Below are 27,715 nucleotides of genomic sequence, written 5' to 3'. Positions count from 1 at the left end.
GTGCTGATTCTGGGGCTCAACTTTGGTCTCTGTTGCTGGCAAGTTAGACATGGGGCAGCAACAGTAGCTAGATCAGCCTTAATGAGAGGAGTCCGTGCTGCTGGAGCCATGCACATACCATCTCTGCCATCAGGCTATTCTGTGCAAGTGCCCTTTGTGCCAGCATTGGGGTGGCTGTTGACACAGGCTGACTGACATCAACTGGCTGAGTCATTTTGTTTATGCAGTTGTTTAATGTCTATTCTGTTGTGGGTGCTCCTGGTTAGGCATTAATAAGTGATACAAAGACCTTCACACTTTCTGCCTACTCCCATAGTTCCATTCACATCCCCCTTTCTCCAATCTCTTTATCTCCAATCTGTCAATATTTCTTCTTCCAGGTTCTTGAGGGGTTTTCCAGTCATGTCACTTGCTACTATCCATGAATTCCTGCATATTCTAACACTGGAAACACCTTTTCCACACAAGGTGTATGATGAAATGTAACACTGAAGCTCTGCCTATTTGGGACGATTGCCCTCTCTGCTATCTTTCGGTCACCCGAGTGAGTCCATAATGCAGAACCCCTTACATTTTTTTTTCTTTTTTGAGATGGAGTCTCCCTCTGTCGCCCATGCTAGAGTGCAGTGGCGCAGTATCAGCTCACTGCAACCTCCGCCTCCTGGGTTCAAGCAATTCTCCTGCCTCAGCCTCCCAAGTAGCTGGCATTACAGGTGCCTGCCACCACGCCCAGCTAATTTTTTGTATTTTTAGTAGAGATGGGATTTCACCATGTTCACCAGGCTGGTCTCGAACTCCTGACCTCAGGTGATCCACTCACCTCAGCCTTCCAAAGTGCTGGGATTACAAGCGTGAGCCACCGTGCCCAGTCCACTTCATTTTTTACTTGCACCCATGCACTATCAACTTGACTGTATCAGACTTCCTCTTCCTACTTGTGTCAGTTATGATCCTCTGAGAAGCAGACACCAAGATGGTATTAGCTGTGCAAGAGGTGTGTTGGGGAAAATGCTTAGGTGCAAGAAATGGGGAGAGGGCTGGTGGAGGCTGGGAGAGCCATGAGACTGCAATGCAAGCTTAACCCCTGTGGAGGAGAGAGGAAAGGAAGGAAGTGGGTAGGGAATATTTCAGGTCGTAGTGCAGTTCTAAGAAAGTTTTGGCAAAACCAACAAAGAGCTCTGGCCAGGCACAGTGGCTCATGCCTGTAATCCCAGCACTTTGAGAGGCTGAGGTGGGTGGATTACCTGAGGTCAGGAGTTCGAGACCAGCCTGACCAATATGCTGAATCCCTATTTTTACTAAAAATACGAAAATTAGCCGGGCATGATGGTGCGTGCCTGTAATCCCAGTTACTCAAGAGGCTGAGGCAGGAGAATCGCTTGAACCCACGAGGCGGACGTTGTAGTGAGCCAGGATTGCTCCGTTGTACTCCAGCCTGGGTGACAAGAGCACAACTCTGTCTCAAAAAAAAAAAAAAAAAAAAAAAAAGGTCCTATAGCCAAAGTAACTCATCAGAAGAGTTTCCAGTTTTGCAGAAAGAGCCTCCCTTAGTATCCCCACCATACTCAGTTATTAGCTGCAAGCAGCCAGTGGAAAATGTGGTATTAGCACTAACACGGGGACAGATTTCAGAGCACAGTGGTTGGGGGCTTATATCAAGTACACATCTTGCAGCTGGAGAGTGAGAAAGTTAATTAAAGCTGAGGCAAGACTGTAAATATACACTGGTGTCTGTCCCAAGTGGATGTGAACTGTTCTGGTGCTTTTTCTGACTGGCATATCCAGCGCAATAGCTGAATACCATATGCCTGAGACTCTACCCCGGCAAAGATGCCACATCAAGCACTATGGCTGCAATTGAGAATCCTGCTTGGTTGAGTTTGATTGTTTGCTGTCATTTTCCGGGATCCAGATGGCAAATTAAATGTGGATTTGATGGGATCTACCATCCCTGCGTCTTTTAGGTCTTTAAGGGTGGTACTGATATTTGTCATTTCCCCCCAAAGATGAATTTTTTTTTTTTTTTAATTTTGATATCTGACTGGGAGGTTGGGCAATTTCAGAGGTTTCCTTTTGGCTTTTCCCACTATGATAGCTCTTGTCTCACAGTCAAGGAAACAATGTGGAGGTTCTGCCAACTATCTAGTATGTTCGTGTCAATTATACATTTGGTGACCAGGGAAATAATCATGGGGGAATCCATTGACATGGTGCACCCCCTATGAGCTAGACTTAGGCTAGGACTCCAGATACCCAGGTTTCAAAATCAGCTTGGACATTGACCCTGCATCCAACTGACCTGAAAATATTTGAGTATTACCCTTTCCCCAGTGTGCAGACTTACCTGAGGAAATTTCCATAGGTCTCTTTGGGAAAGGACTAAAGGAGTCACAATCTTTTTAGATTCTTTTTTTATACAGTTGCAGGGTCTTTCCTTGTGGGGACCTGACTCCTCCTTCAGGCAAGAAATTCTGGGTCTAAGAACAGCTCAGATCTGGAAAAAGGCAATGGATTATGACTTTTGATTAGGATAGCTGTCCTCAGCCTCTCTCATTATCCAGCTTTGATTTATTTTTATTGTAAAGACTGAGCAATCCTTTTGTTGGCTGCTTCTCTATCTTGCGCCTAAGAACTCTGTGTTCTCCTAACCAACTCGACAATTTTCTGAGGGTCATGGTCCTCTGGCTGCCACTCTGACCTTACTGCTCATTGTAATAACTGTGCCCAACTTGTTACTGGTGGTTAAGCCCTCCTGCCCGGCTTCTCTATATAGGGATCTTAACATCCCCATTGCTATCAAAGAGCTCAGTTCTGTAATGGCATGTCCTATAGTTAGCCCTCAGGATCTATTCCCAGCTCCCCTCCTGGCCTCCAAGCCAGTAACTTAGGGTAGTCACAACTTACACTGGCTGTGGAAGTGCTGGGCATGTTAGCAAAGGAAAGGGACTATACCCCAAAGGAGGTGCACTCACCCATGCTGCAGAATTTAACATTCTAGTTAGTTCCTTAAGAGATGGCACAAACATGCTGCTAGGGTGGTTTTTGGAAGCTTGGAGAAAGCATGGCCCTCACCACCTGAACTAGAAATGTCAGAGCGAATGTGGCAGATGGTGAAAAAAGAGATGGAGCACACTAGAATAAAAATGCTATGTAAGGCTAGAAAACCCACTGGGTGACTATGTTCCTCTAAGGGCCCAGAGAACATTCTGTTTATGAAAACAATAAGGAATGTGCTGGTGAGATGAGAGGGTTACCAGCATCGCTGAGAAGCTTGTTAGTGGCTTTTTCACAGTCAAAGGAGATTTTTCTTTAAATTTAATTTTCTTGAATAAATATAAGAATAAGAGTTCTTTTAGGTTTAAAAAGTAAATAATACAGAAAATCATAAAATCAGGGAGAAAAACACTGAAATTTCACCATCCTGGGAAAATGTGAACATTTTTGTGATCATCCTTTCATGCATTTCTCTATGCAGTTATACATCCCCATGTATAATTGTACATTCGTTGAACGTCGTATCTCCTATTGGTACTATAGGAACCTTTCTTTTAAAAAGAATCTCATTTGTTCTTCCCCTGTCACTTACTAAAGCTTTCAATTGCCATTTCTCACCCTCCAAATCAAAGCTAACAATGTGTTGTTTATTTGTGTGTAATTTTCTCTTGCTTTTAACACATACAATTTTTCTTTACCTTTTAACTTATTTTTTCCAAAAATAGGATCATATTTCATAAAGTTTTCCACATCTTGCTTCTCTCCCTTAATATGTCATTTAAAGCCCCCAAGTTAACTTTTATAAATCAAACTCATATTTTATAATGACTGAAAAGCATTCTAGAATGCGGAGACACTACCAACATTCGACAGTTCTGTTACTGCTAAGCATTCACATGGTTTTTAGGTTTTGTTACTATGAATAATGCCGTAATACATATCCTTGAACATATGTCTTTAATCACTGGTTTAATAGTTTATGCTAAACTTGTACCAGAGATTGATATAAAATTTCTCAGTCTAGCTATTTTTCCCCTCTTCTGATGATCAAGTCTCCATAGGCTTATTTCCAGAATTCAGAATATTTTACTAAGGATTTCCAAAATAAAGCCACCCTCCACCGTTGTTAAAGTTATCCTTGGTGGGTGTGGTGGCTCATGCTTGTAATCCCAGCACTTTGGGAGGCTGAGGTGGATGGATCACCTGAGATCAGGAGTTCAAGACCAGCCGGGCCAACATGGTGAAACCCCATCTCAACTAAAAATACAAAAATTAGCCGGGCATGGTGATGCATGCCTGTAATCCCAGCTACTCGGGAGGCTGAGGCAGGAGAATCGCTTGAACCCAGGAGGTGGAGGTTGCAGTGAGCCGAGATCGCGCCATTGCACTCCAGCCTGGGTGACGGAGCGAGACTCCATCTCAAAAACAAACAAACAAACAAACAACAACAAAAAAACAAAGTTATCCTTATAAATCACAGCTCAAATGTTACCCTTCTAACTTCTAATTGCCTACAAAATAAAGTCCAAATTTCTCAAAATGCATCCAAGACCTTCTCTAGGGGAGGACGAACATAACTTCCCACACTCATTTCTGTTTAGCTACCCTTCTTCTCTTGCTTTAAACACCTGTATCCTATACTTGGCAACAATGAACAAGAGCCATTTTCCCAACAATGCCCTTTATCTCTTGCTATTGTGCCTTTACCCACTCTTAGACATTCTTATGCACCCAGACATCCCTTCTATGAAGCCTTTGCTAATAAAGACAAACAGAAGTTATCATAACCTCTTTTGTGCTTCCAGAGCTCTTGGTACATGGTTTTCTTAAATAAGATGATTTATTTGGAATATTTTTGGATTTACAGAAAAGTTGCCGATTGTAATACAACTGTATACCCCTCACCCAGTATACCCTAATGTTAACATCTTATATTATCATGATATATTTGTAAAAACTGAGAAATCAACATTGTTATATTACTATTAACTAAACTCCAGACTTTTTTGGATTTCGCCAGTTTTCCCACTAATGCCCTTTTTCTGTTCCGAGATCCAATCCAGAACACGTGTTGCATTTAGTCATCATGTTGCTGTGGTGTAATGTCTTCAGTGCCGTTGTTCCATGCATTTTATCCAGGTTTTTAGTTATTTCATAGAGGAGGGTATAACTGGAAGCAAAGTCTAAGATTAGCTTTAAATAAAGCAAGAGGAAAGCATTTTTTTTCTAATTTAAAATATATCATCATATTTCAAGGGCAATATCTGTTTGAAAATAAAAGAAAAATCTTGTTCAGTTAAAAAAAAATGGGGTCCCAGCTGGCAAATGCCACCAACATAGCTTAATTTTAATTTAAATAAAATAGTTCTTTGAGGTTACTCAGTGGTATACTGGAAACCTAAGAATGCCATTGCCATTAACAGAGTCCACAATCCCTCACCTCACTGCTTCCTTTGTCTCCTTATCACTTACCTATGAAACTGGATGGAGAGCTGCAGAGATGAGGACATTTACTAAGAAATTTTTTCCTAAGTGGTATGTGAAAAGAAAGTAAATTCATGTTGAGTCACATTAATCTATTGCCTTGGCTGTGTAAGAATCACCAAGAATTCTCACAACCTTAGCAAGAGTTGCAAAATAGAAATACAACAAAGCAAAGGTGAGAAAACAAACCACGTGTCTGCTTTTTAAACAATCTATTGATACAATTCACCACATTAAGAGATTAAGCCAGAACACCCATATGCTCATCTTACAGAAAGCATTTAAAATCCACACCTATTCATCATAAAAACTCATGACAAAGAGCGAGGAGTTTTTTTAAACTGATAAAAGGCATCTCCCAAAAATCTAAAACAAGCATTCTAATGGTAAAATATTATAAAGTTTTTCTTAAAAATTATGAATCATGCATTTTATCTCCATTTCTATTCAATGTTGTACTAGAGTCCTAGGCAACACAGCAAGACAAAAAGGAAGGGGAAAAGGGGCTCTATAAACATTGAAATTAAAGAAGCAGAATGTATTAGAAGTACATTAAATACATTAAAAGTAATGGCAAACAGCGCACTTACTTTTGCACCAACCTAATAGTATGCATAGATGTAATGATTAATTGCAAAGAGAAAAATCGCCCCAAATATCTACACTAAAATTATCAAAACTATCAAGGGAGCTGAATAGAAAATCAACACCAAAAATCAATTTTATTTCTATATCTCAGCAAAAAAGAGCTTAGAGGCGGCATATTAAAAGTTATCATTTACTAATGAAAAGGCAAATTTGTTAGAAGAAAACATAATTTAAAAATGTGCGGCCGAGCACGGTGGCTCACGACTGTAATCCCAGCACTTTGGAAGACCGAGGCGGGCGGATCACAAGGTCAGGAGATTAAGACCAGCCTGACCTATATGGTGAAACCCCATCTCTACTAAAAATACAAAAAATTAGCTGGGCTTGGTGGCATGCACCTGTAATCCCAGCTACTCAGGAGGCTGAGTCAGGAGAATTGCTTAAACCAGGGAGGTGGAGGTTGCAGTGAGCCGAGAATGCACCACTGCACTCCAGCCTGGGCGACAGAGCAAGACTCTGTTTAAAAAAAAAAAAAAAATTATATGGATAAAATTATAAAACTTTTGGAAAGGCATTAAAGAATAGACAGACAGGCCGGGTGCAGTGACTCACGCCTATAATCCCAGCACTTTGGGAGGCAGAGGCGGGTGGATCACAAGGTCAGGAGTTTGAGATTGGCCTGACCAACATGGTGAAACCTCATCTCAACTAAAAAATACAAAAATCAGCCGGGCATGGTGGTGTGCACCTGTAATCACAGCTACTCAGGAGGCTGAGTCAGGAGAATCACTTGAACCTGTGAGGCAGAGGTTGCAGTGAGCCAAGATTGCACCATTGCACTACAGCCTGGGTGACAGAGCAAGACTCCATCTCAAAAAAAAAAAAAAAAAAAAAAAAAAAGAATAGACAAATAAACAAATTCCCTATATTTACTGATAAATGACACTCAGTATCATAAGTATATCTGTTCTCTCCGAATTATTAATCTATTGATCCAATATAATTCTAATGAAAATACCATTTTTTTCATGAAACATAACCAGCTGATTTTTTAAAATTATGTGAAAAAGCAAAGGATCAAGGCAAGAGGCTTGTGAAAAAAGAATTGGGCAGGGCAGAGGGGAAGCAAGAGTTTGTTCTCTAAGGTATTATGATGTAATATGAAGCTACTATCACTAAGACGAGTGATATTGGCTCATGGGTAGACAAATATATCAACATAATAGAGAACATAATAGAGAACTAAGAAATAGAGCACATTATATTAGCAAGGGTAACCCTTGCATAATCAAGGGTAATCCTTGATTATGCTACAATCACTAATAAAACCTGAAATAGCTTTACTTAACACAATAAAGGGTTATTTCTGTCCATTTGGGCAGTTATAACAAAAACTGCCTTAAATGGTGTAGCTTATAAACAACAGAAATTTATTGCTCACAGTTCTGGAGGCTGGAAAGTTCAGGACAAAGCACCAGCTAATTCTTGTGTTTGCGGAGGGGCCGTCTTCTGCACAGACAGCACCTTCCTGCTATATATGCACGTGGTGGAAGGGGGAGGGGGTCTCTTTTTTAAGGTCACTAATCCCATTCATGAAGCCTCTCCCCTTATGACCTAATTGTCTCCCAAAACCCTCACCTCCTAATACCTTGGAGGTTAGGATTTCTACATATGAATTATGGGGGGAAACAAACATTCAGATCAGAGTAATTTCTCACTCATAATACTAATTGATGAAGGTCATAGAACTCTCCCTGGTGCTCTCCTCCAACTTGGAGACCTTGGCTGCTTCCATTATGCAACTCCACATTAGGGGCTCTTCGCTTCTGGCCGCAGGATGAGAGGGAGCACATGCACATGAAGACACACCTACTCTTAGGCACCTATAACACTCCCACACATTCCCATTGGCAGACGCTCAGGCACCAGCTCTCAACACAACCACACGGAAGGCTGGGTAATGAAGTTTTCTGTGTGCAGGAAGAGGCAGTGGTGTTGATGTGCCAGCATTTTCTCTGCCAAACAGGATGGAAAGTTGATATATGACCAAATTGACATAGTGGATCCCTGGGGAAAATATCGATGATGTAAAAAATCATAATAATATACGATGCTAAGAAGAAAACAAAAGTCTATTTCTTCTTTACACTGCACACAACCAAATAATTTTCAATTGAATTTAAAATTTAAATAGGAAGGACAGAAGAAATATAAGAGAATATCTTTATATCCCAGATATCTAGAAAGACAAACCACACAAACCTGGAAGGAAATGATTAAAAAATAAAAAAGCGGGGCGGAGCAAGATGGCCGAATAGGAACAGCTCCAGTCTCCAACTCCCAGCGCCAGCGACACAGAAGACCGGTGATTTCTGCATTTTCAACTGAGGTACTGGGTTCATCTCACTGGGGAGTGCCGGACGATCAGTGCTGGTCAGCTGCGGCAGCCCGACCAGCGAGAGCTGAAGCAGGGCGAGGCATTGCCTCACCTGGGAAGCGCAAGGGGGAAGGGAATCCCTTTTCCTAGCCAGGGGAACTGAGACACACAACACCTGGAAAATCGGGTAACTCCCACCCCAATACTGCGCTTTAAGCAAACAGGCACACCAGGAGATCATATCCCACACCTGGCCGGGAGGGTCCCATGCCCACGGAGCCTCCCTCATTGCTAGCACAGCAGTCTGTGATCTACCAGCAAGGCAGCAGCGAGGGTGGGGGAGGGGCGCCCGCCATTGCTGAGGCTTAAGTAGGTAAACAAAGCTGCTGGGAAGCTCGAACCGGGTGGAGCTCACAGCAGCTCAAGGAAACCTGCCTGTCTCTGTAGACTCTACCTCTGGGGACAGGGCACAGTAAACAATAACAAACATAGCAGAAACCTCTGGCTTTGAAGAGAGCAGTGGATCTCCCAACACGGAGGTTGAGATCTGAGAAGGGACAGACTCCCTGCTCAAGTGGGTCCCTGACCCCTGAGTAGCCTAACTGGGAGACATCCCCCACTAGGGGCAGTCTGACACCCCACACCTCACAGGGTGGAGTACACCCCTGAGAGGAAGCTTCCAAAGCAAGAATCAGACAGGTACACTCGCTGTTCAGAAATATTCTATCTTCTGCAGCCTCTGCTGCTGATACCCAGGCAAACAGGGTCTGGAGTGGACCTCAAGCAATCTCCAACAGACCTACAGCTGAGGGTCCTGACTGTTAGAAGGAAAACTATCCAACAGGAAGGACACCTACACCAAAACCCCATCAGTACATCACCATCATCAAAGACCAGAGGCAGATAAAACCACAAAGATGGGGAAAAAGCAGGGCAGAAAAGCTGGAAATTCAAAAAATAAGAGTGCATCTCCCCCGGCAAAGGAGCGCAGCTCATCGCCAGCAACGGATCAAAGCTGGACGGAGAATGACTTTGACGAGATGAGAGAAGAAGGCTTCAGTCCATCAAATTTCTCAGAGCTAAAGGAGGAATTACGTACCCAGCGCAAGGAAACTAAAAATCTTGAAAAAAAAGTGGAAGAATTGATGGCTAGAGTAATTAATGCAGAGAAGGTCATAAACGAAATGAAAGAGATGAAAACCATGACACGAGAAATACGTGACAAATGCACAAGCTTCAGTAACCGACTCGATCAACTGGAAGAAAGAGTATCAGTGATTGAGGATCAAATGAATGAAATGAAGCGAGAAGAGAAACCAAAAGAAAAAAGAAGAAAAAGAAATGAACAAAGCCTGCAAGAAGTATGGGATTATGTAAAAAGACCAAATCTACGTCTGATTGGGGTGCCTGAAAGTGAGGGGGAAAATGGAACCAAGTTGGAAAACACTCTTCAGGATATCATCCAGGAGAACTTCCCCAACCTAGTAGGGCAGGCCAACATTCAAATCCAGGAAATACAGAGAATGCCACAAAGATACTCCTCGAGAAGAGCAACTCCAAGACACATAATTGCCAGATTCACCAAAGTTGAAATGAAGGAAAAAATCTTAAGGGCAGCCAGAGAGAAAGGTCGGGTTACCCACAAAGGGAAGCCCATCAGACTAACAGCAGATCTCTCGGCAGAAACTCTACAAGCCAGAAGAGAGTGGGGGCCAATATTCAACATTCTTAAAGAAAAGAATTTTAAACCCAGAATTTCATATCCAGCCAAACTAAGTTTCATAAGTGAAGGAGAAATAAAATCCTTTATGGATAAGCAAATGCTTAGAGATTTTGTCACCACTAGGCCTGCCTTACAAGAGACCCTGAAGGAAGCACTAAACATGGAAAGGAACAACCGGTACCAGCCATTGCAAAAACATGCCAAAATGTAAAGACCATCAAGGCTAGGAAGAAACTGCATCAACTAACGAGCAAAATAACCAGTTAATATCATAATGGCAGGATCAAGTTCACACATAACAATCTTAACCTTAAATGTAAATGGACTAAATGCTCCAATTAAAAGACACAGACTGGCAAACTGGATAAAGAGTCAAGACCCATCAGTCTGCTGTATTCAGGAGACCCATCTCACACGCAGAGACCTACATAGGCTCAAAATAAAGGGATGGAGGAAGATTTACCAAGCAAATGGAGAACAAAAAAAAGCGGGGGTTGCAATACTAGTCTCTGATAAAACAGACTTTAAACCATCAAAGATCAAAAGAGACAAAGAAGGCCATTACATAATGGTAAAGGGATCAATTCAACAGGAAGAGCTAACTATCCTAAATATATATGCACCCAATACAGGAGCACCCAGATTCATAAAGCAAGTCCTTAGAGACTTACAAAGAGACTTAGACTCCCATACAATAATAATGGGAGACTTCAACACTCCACTGTCAACATTAGACAGATCAACGAGACAGAAAGTTAACAAGGATATCCAGGAATTGAACTCATCTCTGCAGCAAGCAGACCTAATAGACATCTATAGAACTCTCCACCCCAAATCAACAGAATATACATTCTTCTCAGCACCACATCGTACTTACTCCAAAATTGACCACGTAATTGGAAGTAAAGCACTCCTCAGCAAATGTACAAGAACAGAAATTATAATAAACTGTCTCTCAGACCACAGTGCAATCAAACTAGAACTCAGGACTAAGAAATGCAATCAAAACCGCTCAACTACATGGAAACTGAACAACCTGCTCCTGAATGACTACTGGGTACATAACGAAATGAAGGCAGAAATAAAGATGTTCTTTGAAACCAATGAGAACAAAGATACAACATACCAGAATCTCTGGGACACATTTAAAGCAGTGTGTAGAGGGAAATTTATAGCACTAAATGCCCACAAGAGAAAGCAGGAAAGATCTAAAATTGACACTTTAACATCGCAATTAAAAGAACTAGAGAAGCAAGAGCAAACACATTCAAAAGCTAGCAGAAGGCAAGAAATAACTAAGATCAGAGCAGAACTGAAGGAGATAGAGACACAAAAAACCCTCCAAAAAATCAATGAATCCAGGAGTTGGTTTTTTGAAAAGATCAACAAAATTGACAGACCACTAGCAAGACTAATAAAGAAGAAAAGAGAGAAGAATCAAATCGACGCAATTAAAAATGATAAAGAGGATATCACCACCGACCCCACAGAAATACAAACTACCATCAGAGAATACTATAAACACCTCTACGCAAATAAACTGGAAAATCTAGAAGAAATGGATAATTTCCTGGACACTTACACTCTTCCAAGACTAAACCAGGAAGAAGTTGAATCCCTGAATAGACCAATAGCAGGCTCTGAAATTGAGGCAATAATTAATAGCCTACCAACCAAAAAACGTCCAGGACCAGATGGATTCACAGCTGAATTCTACCAGAGGTACAAGGAGGAGTTGGTACCATTCCTTCTGAAACTATTCCAATCAATAGAAAAAGAGGGAATCCTCCCTAACTCATTTTATGAGGCCAACATCATCCTGATACCAAAGCCTGGCAGAGACACAACAAAAAAAGAGAATTTTAGACCAATATCCCTGATGAACATCGATGCAAAAATCCTCAATAAAATACTGGCAAACCGGATTCAGCAACACATCAAAAAGCTTATCCACCATGATCAAGTGGGCTTCATCCCTGGGATGCAAGGCTGGTTCAACATTCGCAAATCAATAAACATAATCCAGCATATAAACAGAACCAAAGACAAGAACCACATGATTATCTCAATAGATGCAGAAAAGGCTTTTGACAAAATTCAACAGCCCTTCATGCTAAAAACGCTCAATAAATTCGGTATTGATGGAACGTACCTCAAAATAAGAAGAGCTATTTATGACAAACCCACAGCCAATATCATACTGAATGGGCAAAAACTGGAAAAATTCCCTTTGAAAACTGGCACAAGACAGGGATGCCCTCTCTCACCACTCCTATTCAACATAGTGTTGGAAGTTCTGGCTAGGGCAATTAGGCAAGAGAAAGAAATCAAGGGTATTCAGTTAGGAAAAGAAGAAGTCAAATTGTCCCTGTTTGCAGATGACATGATTGTATATTTAGAAAACCCCATTGTCTCAGCCCAAAATCTCCTTAAGCTGATAAGCAACTTCAGCAAAGTCTCAGGATACAAAATTAATGTGCAAAAATCACAAGCATTCTTATACACCAGTAACAGACAAACAGAGCGCCAAATCAGGAATGAACTTCCATTCACAATTGCTTCAAAGAGAATAAAATACCTAGGAATCCAACTTACAAGGGATGTAAAGGACCTCTTCAAGGAGAACTACAAACCACTGCTCAGTGAAATAAAAGAGGACACAAACAAATGGAAGAACATACCATGCTCATGGATAGGAAGAATCAATATCGTGAAAATGGCCATACTGCCCAAGGTAATTTATAGATTCAATGCCATCCCCATCAAGCTACCAATGAGTTTCTTCACAGAATTGGAAAAAACTGCTTTAAAGTTCATATGGAACCAAAAAAGAGCCCGCATCTCCAAGACAATCCTAAGTCAAAAGAACAAAGCTGGAGGCATCACGCTACCTGACTTCAAACTATACTACAAGGCTACAGTAGCCAAAACAGCATGGTACTGGTACCAAAACAGAGATATAGACCAATGGAACAGAACAGAGTCCTCAGAAATAATACCACACATCTACAGCCATCTGATCTTTGACAAACCTGAGAGAAACAAGAAATGGGGAAAGGATTCCCTATTTAATAAATGGTGCTGGGAAAATTGGCTAGCCATAAGTAGAAAGCTGAAACTGGATCCTTTCCTTACTCCTTATACGAAAATTAATTCAAGATGGATTAGAGACTTAAATGTTAGACCTAATACCATAAAAATCCTAGAGGAAAACCTAGGTAGTACCATTCAGGACATAGGTATGGGCAAAGACTTCATGTCTAAAACACCAAAAGCAACAGCAGCAAAAGCCAAAATTGACAAATGGGATCTAATTAAACTAAAGAGCTTCTGCACAGCAAAAGAAACTACCATCAGAGTGAACAGGCAACCTACAGAATGGGAGAAAATTTTTGCAATCTACTCATCTGACAAAGGGCTAATATCCAGAACCTACAAAGAACTCAAACAAATTTACAAGAAAAAAACAAACAACCCCATCAAAAAGTGGGCAAAGGATATGAACAGACATTTCTCAAAAGAAGACATTCACACAGCCAACAGACACATGAAAAAATGCTCATCATCACTGGCCATCAGAGAAATGCAAATCAAAACCACAATGAGATACCATCTCACACCAGTTAGAATGGCGATCATTAAAAAGTCAGGAAACAACAGGTGCTGGAGAGGATGTGGAGAAATAGGAACACTTTTACACTGTTGGTGGGATTGTAAACTAGTTCAACCATTATGGAAAACAGTATGGCGATTCCTCAAGGATCTAGAACTAGATGTACCATATGACCCAGCCATCCCATTACTGGGTATATACCCAAAGGATTATAAATTATGCTGCTATAAAGACACATGCACACTTATGTTTATTGCAGCACTATTCACAATAGCAAAGACTTGGAATCAACCCAAATGTCCATCAGTGACAGATTGGATTAAGAAAATGTGGCACATATACACCATGGAATACTATGCAGCCATAAAAAAGGATGAGTTTGTGTCCTTTGTAGGGACATGGATGCAGCTGGAAACCATCATTCTTAGCAAACTATCACAAGAACAGAAAACCAAACACTGCATGTTCTCACTCATAGGTGGGAACTGAACAATGAGATCACTTGGACTCAGGAAGGGGAACATCACACACCGGGGCCTATCATGGGGAGGGGGGAGGGGGGAGGGATTGCATTGGGAGTTATACCTGATGTAAATGATGAGTTGATGGGTGCAGCACACCAACATGGCACAAGTATACATATGTAACAAACCTGCACATTATGCACATGTACCCTACAACTTAAAGTATAATAATAATAAATTAATAAAAAAAAATAAATAAAAAAATAAAAAAGCACATCATCAAGAAAGAGAAAAGACAAATTATAAACTACTAAAAGATATTTGCAATACATATAACTGACAAGAAATTAGTATTTAGAATATATAAAGAAATTATACAAATTAACTATTACAAAAATACAAGTAAATTAGAAAAAAATGGGCAGGTGGTCTGAATAAACATAACACACAAGCAAAAATATGAATGGCCAATAATCAAATATAAACAACTCTACTTCATTAGTAAGTCAGAAAATCAAAATCAAAATCATGAGAAGATTTCATTTCATAAAAATTTGATTGGAAAAGTCGAAAAGTCAGAGAGCATCAGGTATTGGCAAGGAGGAAGAACAATAGGAAATCTTTTCCACTGCTACTGACAATATAAATTGATACAAAAAACTTGGGGACTGATATGACACTATCCTATGAAATTAAAACTGTGCATATCCCATGAAATGGCAATTCCACTTGTAGGAAAATGCTTTCACGTGTGAACTATGGCTAGATACTTCAACACAGATGATAATCTTGAGAATACAATACTGAGAGAAAAAAAACAAGATTCAGAAGAATACATATGGTATACCATTTTTATAAAGTTGAACCAGGAAATCTAAGGGTACTGTTTCAGAATTCACACATACATGTGTTTAAAAATCCATGCTATAAAGAAAAACAAGGGAATGAGCAAAAGTCAAAATTTAAGGTGGAGGATACCTTTGATGATGTGGCAAGGGGGTGGGGCAGAGAGGAGTACACAAGGATCTTCAGGATGTCAAGGAAGTTGTACTTTTTAAGTGGGGTGATGGGTTCACAGGCATTCATTTTATTATATAATAAACCAGGATCGGCATAAATATTACCTTATGCATCAAATATTTAATTTTTAAAATTAAAACACACATGCATGCACAAGAAAAAAGAAGTAAGTACTCTGTAAACTGACCTCCCAGTCAAGAGAGCTGTTGATTTTGCAATTGCCTAGGAGCATAAAGACTGAGAGTATACGTTCTCTTTTTACACTGAGTCTATAGTGAGATACTCTGTCCTAATAACATTTTAAATTTTGTTTCCCTTTTGCAATTACCTAAAAACTCCTCACAGTATAATGTATTCCATCTTTACTCTTTATTTAATATCAAAATCCTCTTTTATTTTTTTCTCTAGTGGCCAGGTTCTAGCTGCTCTTCCTAGAACCTCTAGGCAAGTTCAAGTGCTACAGAATCTTACTACAACATATGAGGTAATTTCTCCCTAATTTATGTCTATATTGGTTTCATTTTGTATAAGCACTGGGTGTTGAGTTTCCTCCTGTATGTTGTCTGGTTTATATGTATCTGGTATGAACTCTTCTTCTCATAGCCTTCTCTCCCTTCTCACAATCACATGACTTTGTTGGTTCCCCAGATCAAAACTTCTTCACTTGTGCTATTGGCTTTCCAGCCAATTTCATAATAGTACCTTGGGATTTAATGTGTGCACTTACAAAGATGCTACAATAACAGAAATTAAAATATTTAGAAATAAAAGCTTTACTCATAAAACAATGGTTCTTAACCAAAGATGTACCAAAAACACAGAGTACATTTATTAAAATTCTCACCCAGGGACCCATCTCAACCTAATGTCTAAGATGTAGAAAATTGACAAGATGTATAAAATTACAGAATATTAATGGCAGTGGTGGCCATTGGGGGAGGCATGGCCAGTTGTAGTTGGGGAGGCACGACTGGGGCTGTGTGTTCCACGGAGCCAGCAGAAGTCAGGAAGAGGTGAAAGTCCCGCCCCCTTCTGTGATAGCAGGGCGGGAGCCTCATGCTCTTCTGGCGCAGCTACAGCTGCCCAGCTGCAGCTACAGACCTGGACATCCCTGTGCTCTTGGGGGCCAGGAGCAGGCAGGAGCCCCGCCCTCCTGGGCGCAGCTGCAGCTGCCCAGCTGGGGTTGCGGACCCAGGCATTTCTGCCCTCTCACTGTTTCTGAGAAGACCCCCCATTCTCCTACAGGCTCGGAAGTGCCTGCTCCCGCTGTCTGGCCTCTCCGAGTTCCTGGTGCTCACTCCAATCTTGGAGCAAAATTGAGGCTGAACCTAGGTGCTGTCACAACCTGGCTGGCTGTGTGCATCTCAGGGCAGCACTGACATGCTAGCCCCCTGGGTACTGACGAGCACAGGAGGGAAGCCAAGGGGGTTGCTGAGGGCATCTCAGCACTGGCCTGCAGGCCCCCTCAGCTGGAAAAGTCTGGGTGCCATAAATAGCTGTAGGAGGCAGACAGGCTCCTAGGCAGAAAAGGGCGGGTCCCTGGTGAAGCCCCACCTTCAAGCCCAGGAAGGTTGCCAGTCCTGTGGACCACAGTGGGAGCTACTGGTGCTTTTTCCATACCTGCCCATGGCCATCCATGAACCAATCAGCACCCACTTCCTCCCATCTGAAGCCCATAAAAACCCCCAGACTCAGCCAGAGTCTCTGGAGAGACATCAGGGACCAGCTGTAGAGAAGAGCCACCCGCTCCAGGGTCTCCTCTCTGCTGAGAGCTAACACTCCTCAGGACACCTGGCTGCAGAGAGGAGCTACCCACTGCAAGTCTCCTCTGAGCTGTTCTATCACTCAGTAAAGCTCCTCTTCACCTCGCTCACCCTCCGCTTGTCCACGTACCTCATTGTTCCTGGGCACTGGACAAGAACTTGGAACCTGCCAAATGGTGGAGCTGAAAAAGCTCTAACACAGACAGGGCTAAAACACGCCCCTTGTTTGCCACATTGTGGGTGACAAGGAGGAGAGAAGAGCTGCAGCCTTTTGGGGAGCTCAGACCTAAGAGCTCCCCGAGGCAGGACTATGATACCCTCTTTAGGGCTCTGTGGTTCCTGACGTCTCCAAACTTCTGGGTGCCACCACCTTCCCTGGTGCCAGCCATGGAAGCTGCTTGCGGGACACCTGGTCCAGCCACAGCCTTGCAGGGAGCCAGAAGATGCCCACCGTGCCGCAGCCAGCATGCCTCGCTGTGTGCGGTAGCTGGACCCCACACCTGCTGGCTCACACACCCCTCACCGCTCAGCTTGCCCTTGGCAGGAATGGGACCCAAGTCAGTAGCACGAGATGAGCACAGCCTGCCAGGCCAAGTGGGCTTAGTGGACCCGAGCAAAACTTAGGCAAAGGCGCCACTGACCAGAGGTTTCTGCTGGTAAAGCGACCCCAGGGATCCCGTAAAAATACCATGGTAGAAAATTAATAGCTCCTTGTTTGTTAGTGTTTTCCAAGAAGCAGAGGTAAAGACCAGACTGGAGGAGCAAGTGATGAGGGGAATGCTGTTGGAGGATAGAGGATGGAGCTGAAGAAGGCAGGGAGCATCATCAGACCATGTTGTAGCTCTGACACCTCTGCAGAAGGGAGCATTTTGTGTGGAGAATCTCAGACGGTAGAGCAGTTCCAAGGAAGGCTGGGCTAGGTCAGTCTCAGTGGTGAGTCCTTCAGCCAGTCACCTGTTATGGGAACCCCATATCTGGCAAGAAGGGGCCTGCATTAACACTTCCACAGGTCTCAGTTATTGGCTGGCTGCAGCCCTGAAACCACATGGCCTCAGCTTCTAGTGGGTCACCAGGGCAGCCACTGAAAACACCAGCCAACTGTGCTTCTCTCAACCGAAGAGCTGAGTGGTGCATATTCAGGACCACCACATCATGGTAAAGAGGAAATACTACAAGAGGCAGCATCAGAGGTTTAGAATTCGAGTTCTTGTTCTGTCACTTCTAGCTGTACGATTTTAGATGTTAGGTATGAACCTTAATTTCTTCACCTGAACAATGCAAATAATAACACCTGCCTGGTCTATATCAAAGTGTTATAATTATCAAAGGAAATGAGTATGAAAGTGCCTTGAAAAAGCACATTAAGGGCTGGGCGCGGTGGCTCAAGCCTGTAATCCCAGCACTTTGGGAGGCTGAGACGGGCGGATCACGAGGTCAGGAGATCGAGACCATCCTGGCTCACACAGTGAAACCCCGTCTCTACTAAAAATACAAAAAATTAGCTGGGTGTGGTGGCGGGTGCCTCTGGTCCCAGCTACTCGGGAGGCTAAGGCAGGAGAATCGCGTGAACCCGGGAGGCGGAGCTTGCAGTAAGCCGAGATCCCGCCACTGCATTCCAGCCTGGGAGACAGTGAGACTCCGTCTAAAAAAAAAAAAAAAAAATACATTAAGAGAGAAAAAATAAAGTCCATAATTAGATATATATATATATTTTATTACATACTTTTTAAAATTATACTTCAAGTTCTAGGGTATATGTGCACAACGTGCAGGTTTGTTACATATGTATACATGTGTCATGTTGGTGTGCTGCACCCATTAACTCGTCATTTACATTAGGTATATCTCCTAATGCTATCCCTCCCCTCTCCCCCCACCCACAGTAGGACCCGGTGTGTGATGTTCCCCTTCCTGTATCCAAGTGATCTCATTGTTCAGTTCCCACCTATGAGTGAGAACTTGCGGTATTTGGTTTTCTGTTCTTGCCATAGTTTGCTGAGAATGATGGTTTCCAGCTGCATCTATGTCCCTACAAAGGACACGAACTCATCCTTTTTTATGGCTGCATAGTATTCCATGGTGTATATGTGCCACATTTTCTTAAAAAGGAACAATGACATGATAATTACAAGAACACGAAATTTTTATTTAAAAAATCAATGTTTAATCAACTTTCTAGACAAAATTTTGTTTCCTTTCAAATATCTGATGTACACATGCAATTTTACAGTTAAGTCATGAATATAGTCATTCATCATTGTCTCATCAAATATTTATGGATTATCTTACATGTTCCAGGCTTTTTTTTTTTTTTTTTTTTTGCAACTAGAGTTATGGAAAGGAATTTTTAAAAGCTCACTGCAAAATAAATGTTTATATTACCGTGTGTGGATGGGGACCAGCACCAGGTAGTGTCCTTTTCATGCTCCTTATAGATAAAACTGTCATGGCTGTAGCTACAGATGAGAATGATGTGAACAACTCTTTTTTAATTTTATCAATTTTGCCCCTTAAACTGTAGATTGTTCTCTGGCAGCCGGTAACATCTGACCTTATTGCGAAGAAAAAACAAGTCCATTTTTTTGTAAATTCATCTGATGTCGACATTGTGAAAGCCCATTTAAATGTGAGCGGAATTCCATGCAGGTAGGCACTATTCAATGCATATTGAGTAGCTATTATAAACACCTACTACGCACTGGACTAGGGTATGGTATAATTGCTTCCTGGAACAATAAAATGTATTAACCATGGCAGCATAGAAGTCTCTGACTGGACCGAATGGACTGGTGATAAAGCCTAAGGTCCAGCTCTGTGATCTTGGATAAGTGGTTCAACTCCTCATGTCCTTGGTCCCTTATCTAAAATGCAGGTTAGACTCAATGATTGGTAAAGCCTCTCATAGTTCTTTTTTCTCTGGCGACTCTGTACCCAGACTCAGGGAGCAAAATTGTCATTTGCCTTGGTAGGCTTTGTGGTATCTCCTGAAAAAGCAGCTGTGGGAGGGGATTTAGCTTCTGCTAATTCTTCTTCACAAAGACAGTGACCATTTCTGAATGTCTGGCTTTAAAAAGTGTAACAGGTGGTTGGACTCTGCAGAGATCTCGGGTTAGTCTGGCACTGCCCCTTACCACCTACATGACCCTGGGGGAATTATTCACCTCTCTGTTCCCAAGTTTTGTATATTAAGGGTAAAAACAGCACCTACCATGTGGATTAGAAATGATTTCCTTTTCTTAAAAAGTGTATCAGGTGCAATTTCTGCTTAGAGTCTAGCCTTCTTCCTATGGAGTCTCCTGTCTAATATCTCCTCTCCATATCCACTGCCCAATTGCCAGTACCTTCCTGGTGGCCTGGCCCCTTCCTTGAGACCATGCTCTCTTCTGTGTATCAATGGGTGCCCCCTGGATAATATGCTATGTTAATTATTAGTAATATATTATAGAGTATATTATAGGTGTGTACTGTTTTCCAGGAACTGTGTGCTGAACCTTCCTATTAATTGACATTGTGTCTATTAATCTTTACTTAACCCCAAATAGTAGATGCAATCCCCATTATATAGATGAAAAAATATCCTTACTTATAAAGGAATGTTTCAGGGTAAATCAGAAAGAACATGGCAGAGTTAGGAGTCAAACTTAGACCTTTCTGATGTCGACGCTGCGGCTTTTATTTATTGGCCCAAATAAAAGTAAAGAACCTTTTATTAGTATGACAGGTAACTTTCAACTTGTTCATCTTAGGTGATAGAATGCCTGAATTCAGTTAAAATATTTGCCTGGTTAACAAATGTGGTGCTCTGAAGAGAACTTGAACGAGATGCCTTTCCTGTACTTCCCTTTCCCTGTTCTATTTCTTTGGCTCTGCAGAACATCTGGTGCAGGTCAATGGGGAAAAAATAAGAAAAAAAAAGAAAAGGCTTTCCTGCTTCTTCTTCCTCTTTAACTGAAAACAGCATAATACAGTGATATTCTGGATTGAAGAAAGGTACATCAATCCATATGCTCATATAAAAGTCACTGAAGAATCACCATTGAGTAATGTTGGTAATGGTGGGAAAGGGTGGTTTTTATGGAGGTTCTGAAAATATACCTAATAGGAGCTACTTTTTCTCTAGTGCCCATGTAGGCTCTACGGAAAGGGTTTGTCGATCAGTTTATCACAATGTGAGATATCGTGCTTTTACCTTGATGAAATGCTTATTAGGTTTCTTAGTGATTTTTTTCTTCGTGCTCACCTGCTGTGCCTGCAATGCGCCATGTGGGAAGATCTACCCTCTGCTTGGAAACTAGCTTACTCTCTGTTTCATCACCTAGTGTCCTGCTGGCAGATGTGGAAGATCTTATTCAACAGCAGATTTCCAATGACACAGTCAGCCCCCGAGCCTCCGCATCGTACTATGAACAGTATCACTCACTAAATGAAGTAAGCCATCACACAGCTCTTCAAAGCTACTATTTTCATTTAACCAGCATTGCTATTTCAACCAGGGGAATATCCAAGGATCATAACTGGTAGAAGATGGTAAAACACAAACACACACACACACACACACACACACACACACACACACACACACTCTTAGGTTAATTACATGGTGGTCATCTTCCCTGAGAAGATTGCATCATATCTGGTAAACTGCAGGATGTTTGTCTACAGCTAAGAATATCTCTAACTGCTGGGAGTAACACTTTATGCTATGGAACAACAGAAATTAAACAATAGGGGCTTTAATTAAAACTGCCACCAAAAAATCACCAGTCCAATTAATCATGTCTCTTTGGACCATCACCCTAATTTTACTAATTACCAGATTAGCTCGCTGAATTAAAGAAATATATTCATTTACATTTAATACACTATAACTAATTGCATTTTATTCATTAGAAGGAAGCTATTTAAACTAATAATAATAATAATGCCTTTGTTCTAATCTTTAAGAAATTAGATTTTTTTATGTCAGTACTTACAGGTTCCACTCCTTTTAGAGGGAACTTCAGTAAGGTGTTGATGTGTAGGTGAGACCTCAGCAAGCTTTCACATAATCCACTAAAAGCCATTTCCCTATATTTGTTAGTTGAAAGAATAAATTCGCAGGAGGACTTTCTTTTTTATATGGTATTCTCCAAGTAGTAAAAAATACCTTGATGCCTTTTTATAAGAGTATGCCCCTATATTGCCTAATATAACTATTTTTGTCATCTTTGACTAGGTGCCCAGAAACTATTAGGGACCATATCCATATTTTTAAGACATCTAAGACTTAGGTAATGAGAATCAATTTTATGTGTATAATCTTTAAAAGCATCTGCTCCTTCCCAGTTAATTAAGCAAGAAGTCAGTATGCTTCTAGAATGTGTGCCTGGTTGATTGACGGGGTCTTACAATTGCACCCCCCCACTTTTTTTTTTTAATCTCTCCTACATCTATCCAACTTAGACCACCTCTCTCCAGCATCCATCAGCAGGACTGCATGAGCAAACTCGATGCAGAGAGGTTTCGTAGGTGGGATTTGCAAAATACAGAAAGTGAAACTGTCACTGCTGTGATAAGTTTGGTGGGGAGAGGGGGATGCCATACACAGAAGTCTTTTTAAATATTTGTCAAAACATATTTTAATTATTTTGTTCAAAAAAGTTATATTTTCTTACCATATCTTCAGGAAAGAGTTGGAATGACACACGAGGAAAAAATAAGCTCACGGCTCTATTAGTTTGTTAGGGCTGCAGTAATAAAATACCACAGACTGTGTAGCTGAAATCACAGAAATTTATTTTCTCCTGATTCTAGAGGCTAGAAGATCAAGATGGCAGTAGGTTTGGTTTCTACTGAGGCCTCCTTCCTCAGCTTGCAGGTAGTTGTGATCTCACATTGTTCTTCCTCATATGGCCTTTTTTTTCCTTTTTTTTTTTTTTTTTTTTTTTTTTTTTTTGAGACAGAGTCTCTCTCTGTCGCCCAGGCTGGGGTGCAATGGTGCAATTTTGGCTCACTGCAACCTCCGCCTCTCGGGTTCAAGCGATTCTCCTGCCTCAGCCTCCAGAGTAGCTAGGACTAGCACACCACCACGCCCAGCTAATTTTTTGTAGTTTTAGTAGAGATTGGATTTCACCACCTTGGCCAGGCTGGTCTCGAACTCTTGAGCTCAAGTGATCTGCCCGCCTTGGCCTCCCAAAGTTCTAGGATTACAGGCGTGAGCCACCATGCCCAGCCTCTTATGGCCTTTTGTTTGTGCACATGCATCCCTGGTGTCTCTCTCTGTATATCTTAATCTCCTCTTCATATAAGGACACCAGCCAGATTGGATTTGTGCCCAGTCTAGGGGCCTCATGTTGACTTGATCATCTCTTTAAAGGCCCTATCTCCAAATACAGCCACTTTCTAACCTACTGGGAGTTAGGGATTCAACATATGAATTGGAGAAGGGGGTGTAACATTTAGTCCTTAACTATGACATTCTAGAAAATATCTTGTACTTCTCTTTCCACTCCCGCCCCTATTATTTTCTAAGAGGTTCATAGGAACCATAACAATTTTGCTCCCAGAAAATTCCTCTAAGTACTTCTTTCCCTTTGATCAGTGGTCTCTTGATCAGCCCTCTCTACAAGATGGCCTGGTGGGTAGCACAGGTTATTTTGTCATTGACTCACACCAGGAGATCTTAGATGATCCAGTGTAGGGAGAAAGAAACAAATGGCCAAAAATTACTTCTTAGAATGGCGAGAGAAAAGAGTTATTCGAAGAATGTTGCATTACTACCTGAGCTTAGTTTGAGAAATGTATAAAGTATGTCGGTTAAACTGCCTTCAGATTACACAGCCTCTCGTGTTAGAGGAAATCTACTGAAGTATCAATGAATAAATTAATTTTTTTGTGGTAGCTTTCTCAGGTGTATTTATGCCTAGAGGAGTAACACGGGAAATGGAGTTTCAACTAGGAAATTGCTGATGGTTACATTTCTGACACCCCAGACACTGACAGGATCAGTACTTGGTGGCAGGTGGGCAGGACCCCTTAATTCTTGGCATGGGGACAACCACTCACACCTACCACTCATGCTGGTTATGCGATCTCAGAGAACCCAGGGATAAATGGTGCTCCAGTTTTTACCAGCTAGGATTGCTATTTGAAATCACCTCTAGAAAAGTTCCCAGAGATAAAGCCAGGATTTGACTGTTTCCATTTCAGAAGGCATCAGAGTTTAAGAATGGACCCTTGAAAGTTGGTCCACGTTAAAACATAACCCAGTTCAATCCCAGCAATCTCAAAGCAGACAATAATGCAATGCTTGCTTTGAAGTGGGTGCCAGCCCTAAAGTCAGATTTTTTTTTTCTTTTTCCTTCCCCTATTATCTTGACAGAACCTCAAAAACAACTGGACTTCCACCCAAGAGAGAGGTCCAGAATCTGGGATAACTGAGTTAGTTTGTTTGTTTTTCCTCCAGATTGTCCCCACCTTTGCCTCTCATCATTCTGCCAATCTCACTGTGCTTGCACAGGTCTTTAGTGGGAAACAGCGATGCTTCCCTTTATCCTGCTTTGTAAAGACGGTGCTCAGGGCTCCCTTCATCTTGAAAAGTGCATTGTTAAGTCCCATATAAAAGCGAACTTTTGAATGAATGATAACAAGAATTTGTTATCATTGTGATGACTTTAAACATAACTTTCAGGGGCCATAGTTTAAAGATTAACTTTTCCTACCTCGTTATAAGTATCTTAGCACTTTTTCACTCTTTCCCAAAACCTTGACACTTATGAAAACTTTAATTTTATTAATTTCCCTAAAAATCAGAAGAAAGCCCCCGCCATCAGTGCTTTAGGTCCTCATGCATTCCACATACAGAGGTTTTCCTTTCTCTGAAGAAGTTAGCTGCTTCCTTTGGTCAGGGAAATGCTTTGAACTTGCTTCGTGACTAACCTCTGGTTTCCATTTTGCTAGATCTATTCTTGGATAGAACTTATAACTGAGAAGTATCCTGATATGCTTACAAAAATCCACATTGGATCCTCCTATGAGAAGCACCCACTTTATGTTTTAAAGGTATGTTGTGGGGAAAGTCGTTGATCTTTCCATGTGAGGGGAGGGATTAATTCTCCAGTGGTGTTTGTTAAAACTTGAGTTTCTTTTCTTGAGTTCTGAAAATATTTGCATTACAGGTGTTCCTCAACTTTAATACCTGGCTATTTAGGGGTTGGCTATTTTTCCCATTAATAATACAGTCTTGTCCTGGTCTGTATGTCCTAATCTCTTCCCACAAGGACACCAGTCAGTCTGGATTAGTACCCACCCTAAGGGCCTCATGTTCATCACCTCTTTAAAGGCCCTATCTCCAAATACAGTCTCTTGGGGGTTAAGGCTTCAGTTCTAGATGAAACCCAGTTCTAGAATTAACTCTGTTTCTGTTTATGTGACATTAGATAAGCCATTATAACATTTCCATGAAATGAAGGAAGTGGTGTTTATTGTTTTCAAGTCCTGGTTTTATTTTCTGTTACTGGACAAACACTAACAGAAAATAAAACCAGGACTTGAAAAAAATAAAATTAAAAATTAAAAAAGTGGTACAGCTTTTTGATGCTAATTTTTAAAAATTGATACATAATAATTGTACATGTTTTTGGGGTACATGTGATTTTTTTTCTCCCTCTCTCCCCACATGTGATGTTTTGATACATGCATACAATGTGTAAATCAGGGTATTTGAGATATCCATCATCTCAAACATTTATCATTTCTTTGTGTTGGGAACATTTTAAGTTTGTCTTCTAGCGATTTTGAAATATACAATAAATTATTGTTGATTCTAGTCACCCTACTGTGCTACTACACACTAGAACTTATTCCTTCTGACTACTTTGTCCCCACTAATCAACCTCTCTGTATCCTCTTTTCTCAGACTCTGGTAGTCACCATTCTACTCTCTACCTCTATGAGATCAACTTTTTCCACTCCCCATGTCAGTGAGAACATGTGGTATTTGTCTTTCCCCGCATAGCTTATTTCACTTAACATAATGACCTCCAGTTCCATTCATGTTGCTGCAAATGATAGGATTTTATTCTTTTTAATGCCTGAATAATATTCCATTTGTGTATATGTACCACATTTTCTTTATCCATTCATATGTTGAAGAACACTTAGGTTGATTCTATGTCTTGACTATTGTGAATGGTGCTGTAATAAACATAGGAGTGCAGGTATCTTTTCGATATACTGATTTCCTTTCTTTTGGATACATACCCAATAGTAGGACTGCTGGCTTACATGGTAGTTCCATTTTTAGTTTTTTGAGGAACCTCCACACTGTTTTTCATAGTGGCTATACTAATTTACATTCCCACCAACAGTGTACAAGGGTTCCCCTTTCTCCACATCCTCTCCAGCATTTGTAATTGTCTGTCTTTTGGATTAAAGCCATTTTAACTGGGATGAGATGATACTGCATTGTGGTTTTAATTCACATTTCTCTGATGATTAGTGATGTTGAGGATTTTTTCATATACCTGTTGGCCATTTGTGTGTCTTCTTTTGAGAAATGTCTGTTCAGATTCCTTTCTCATTTTAAAAATTGGATTATTTATGTTTTCCTTTTGAATTATTTGAGTTCCTTATATATTCTGATTATTAAATAGCTTGCACGTATTTTCTCCCATGTTTTTCTTTTCACTCTGTTATTTCCTTTGCTGTGCAGAAGCAAGTTTTCAGTTTGATGTAATCCCCTTTATCTATTTTTCCTTCTGTTGACTGTGCTTTTGAGATCTTACCCCAAAAAAATCCTTGCTGAGACCAAAGTCCTGAATTGTTTTCCCAATGTTTCCTTCTAGTAGTTTTATAGTTTCAGCTCTTACATTTACGTCCAATCTGTTTTTAGTTGATTTTATATATATAGTGAGGGACAGGGATTTAGTTTGAATTTTATGAATAAAATTTTTCCCAATACCATTTATTGACAATACTGTCCTTTTCCTAATGTATGTTCTTGGTGGCTTTGTTGAAAACGAGTTGACTGTAAATCTGTGGATTTATTTCTGGGTTCTCTATTGTAATCCATTGGTCCATGTGTCTGTTTTTATGCCAGTACCATGCTGTTTTAGTACTCCAGCTTTGCTCTTTCTGTTCAGCATTACTTTGGATTTTCAAGATCTCTTGTGGCTCCATAAGAATTTTAGATTTTTTTTTTTCTCTTTCTATGAAGAGTGTGTTGGTGTCCACAGGGACTGCATTGAATCTGTAGGCTCCATTGGGTAGTATGGATATTTTAACAATATTAATTCTTAAGCCCGTAAGCATGAGGTATCTTTAGGTATCTTTTCATTTTTTTGTGTGTTCTCTTCAGTTTCTTTCATCAGTGTTCTATGATCTTAATTGTAGGTCTTTCACTTCTTTGGTTAGATTTATTGCAGGTCTTTTTTTTTTTTTTTTTTTTTTTTTGGTCATTGTAAATGGTATTTCTTTCTTGATTTTTCTTTTAGGTTGTCTGCTATTGTTGTATATAAATGCTACTGATTTTGTGTGTTGATTTTATAACCTGCAATTTAGCTTTTTGGTGGAGGCTAGGTTTTTCTAAATATAAGATTGTGTCATCTACAACCAAGGATAATTTGATTTTTCCCTTCCCATTTAGATGCCTTTTATTTCTTTCTCTTACCTGTTTGCTCTGGTTAGTACTTCCTGGTACAACTTTTGAAA

The 27,715-nt window shown here is 40.8% G+C and overlaps 1 protein-coding gene and 1 long non-coding RNA gene across 3 annotated transcripts in view; one reads left to right on the top strand and one right to left on the bottom strand.

The window, feature by feature from the left end:
• The window catches only part of LOC126940396 (uncharacterized), a 53,696-nt gene that overhangs the window by 4,099 nt on the left and 21,882 nt on the right, over positions 1-27,715 (bottom strand). Inside the window, exon 2 of the long non-coding RNA XR_007720733.1 lies at positions 2,345-2,494. This is a non-coding gene — a long non-coding RNA (uncharacterized LOC126940396). The remainder of the gene's footprint in view (positions 1-2,344; positions 2,495-27,715) is intronic.
• CPB2 (carboxypeptidase B2) overlaps positions 1-27,715 on the top strand; it is a 56,976-nt gene that overhangs the window by 7,775 nt on the left and 21,486 nt on the right. Inside the window, exons 2-5 of one of the 2 annotated variants that reach the window (XM_050766206.1) lie at positions 15,672-15,747; positions 19,548-19,672; positions 21,346-21,454; positions 24,965-25,066. In XM_050766206.1, coding sequence (XP_050622163.1) covers positions 15,672-15,747; positions 19,548-19,672; positions 21,346-21,454; positions 24,965-25,066 — 412 coding nt within the window. The remainder of the gene's footprint in view (positions 1-15,671; positions 15,748-19,547; positions 19,673-21,345; positions 21,455-24,964; positions 25,067-27,715) is intronic. The other variant, XM_050766207.1, reaches the window with a different exon arrangement.

Source organism: Macaca thibetana, chromosome 17 (genome assembly GCF_024542745.1).
Source record: "Macaca thibetana thibetana isolate TM-01 chromosome 17, ASM2454274v1, whole genome shotgun sequence".
NCBI lineage: Eukaryota > Metazoa > Chordata > Mammalia > Primates > Cercopithecidae > Macaca > Macaca thibetana.
This window is presented reverse-complemented; position numbering and strand designations above follow the sequence as displayed.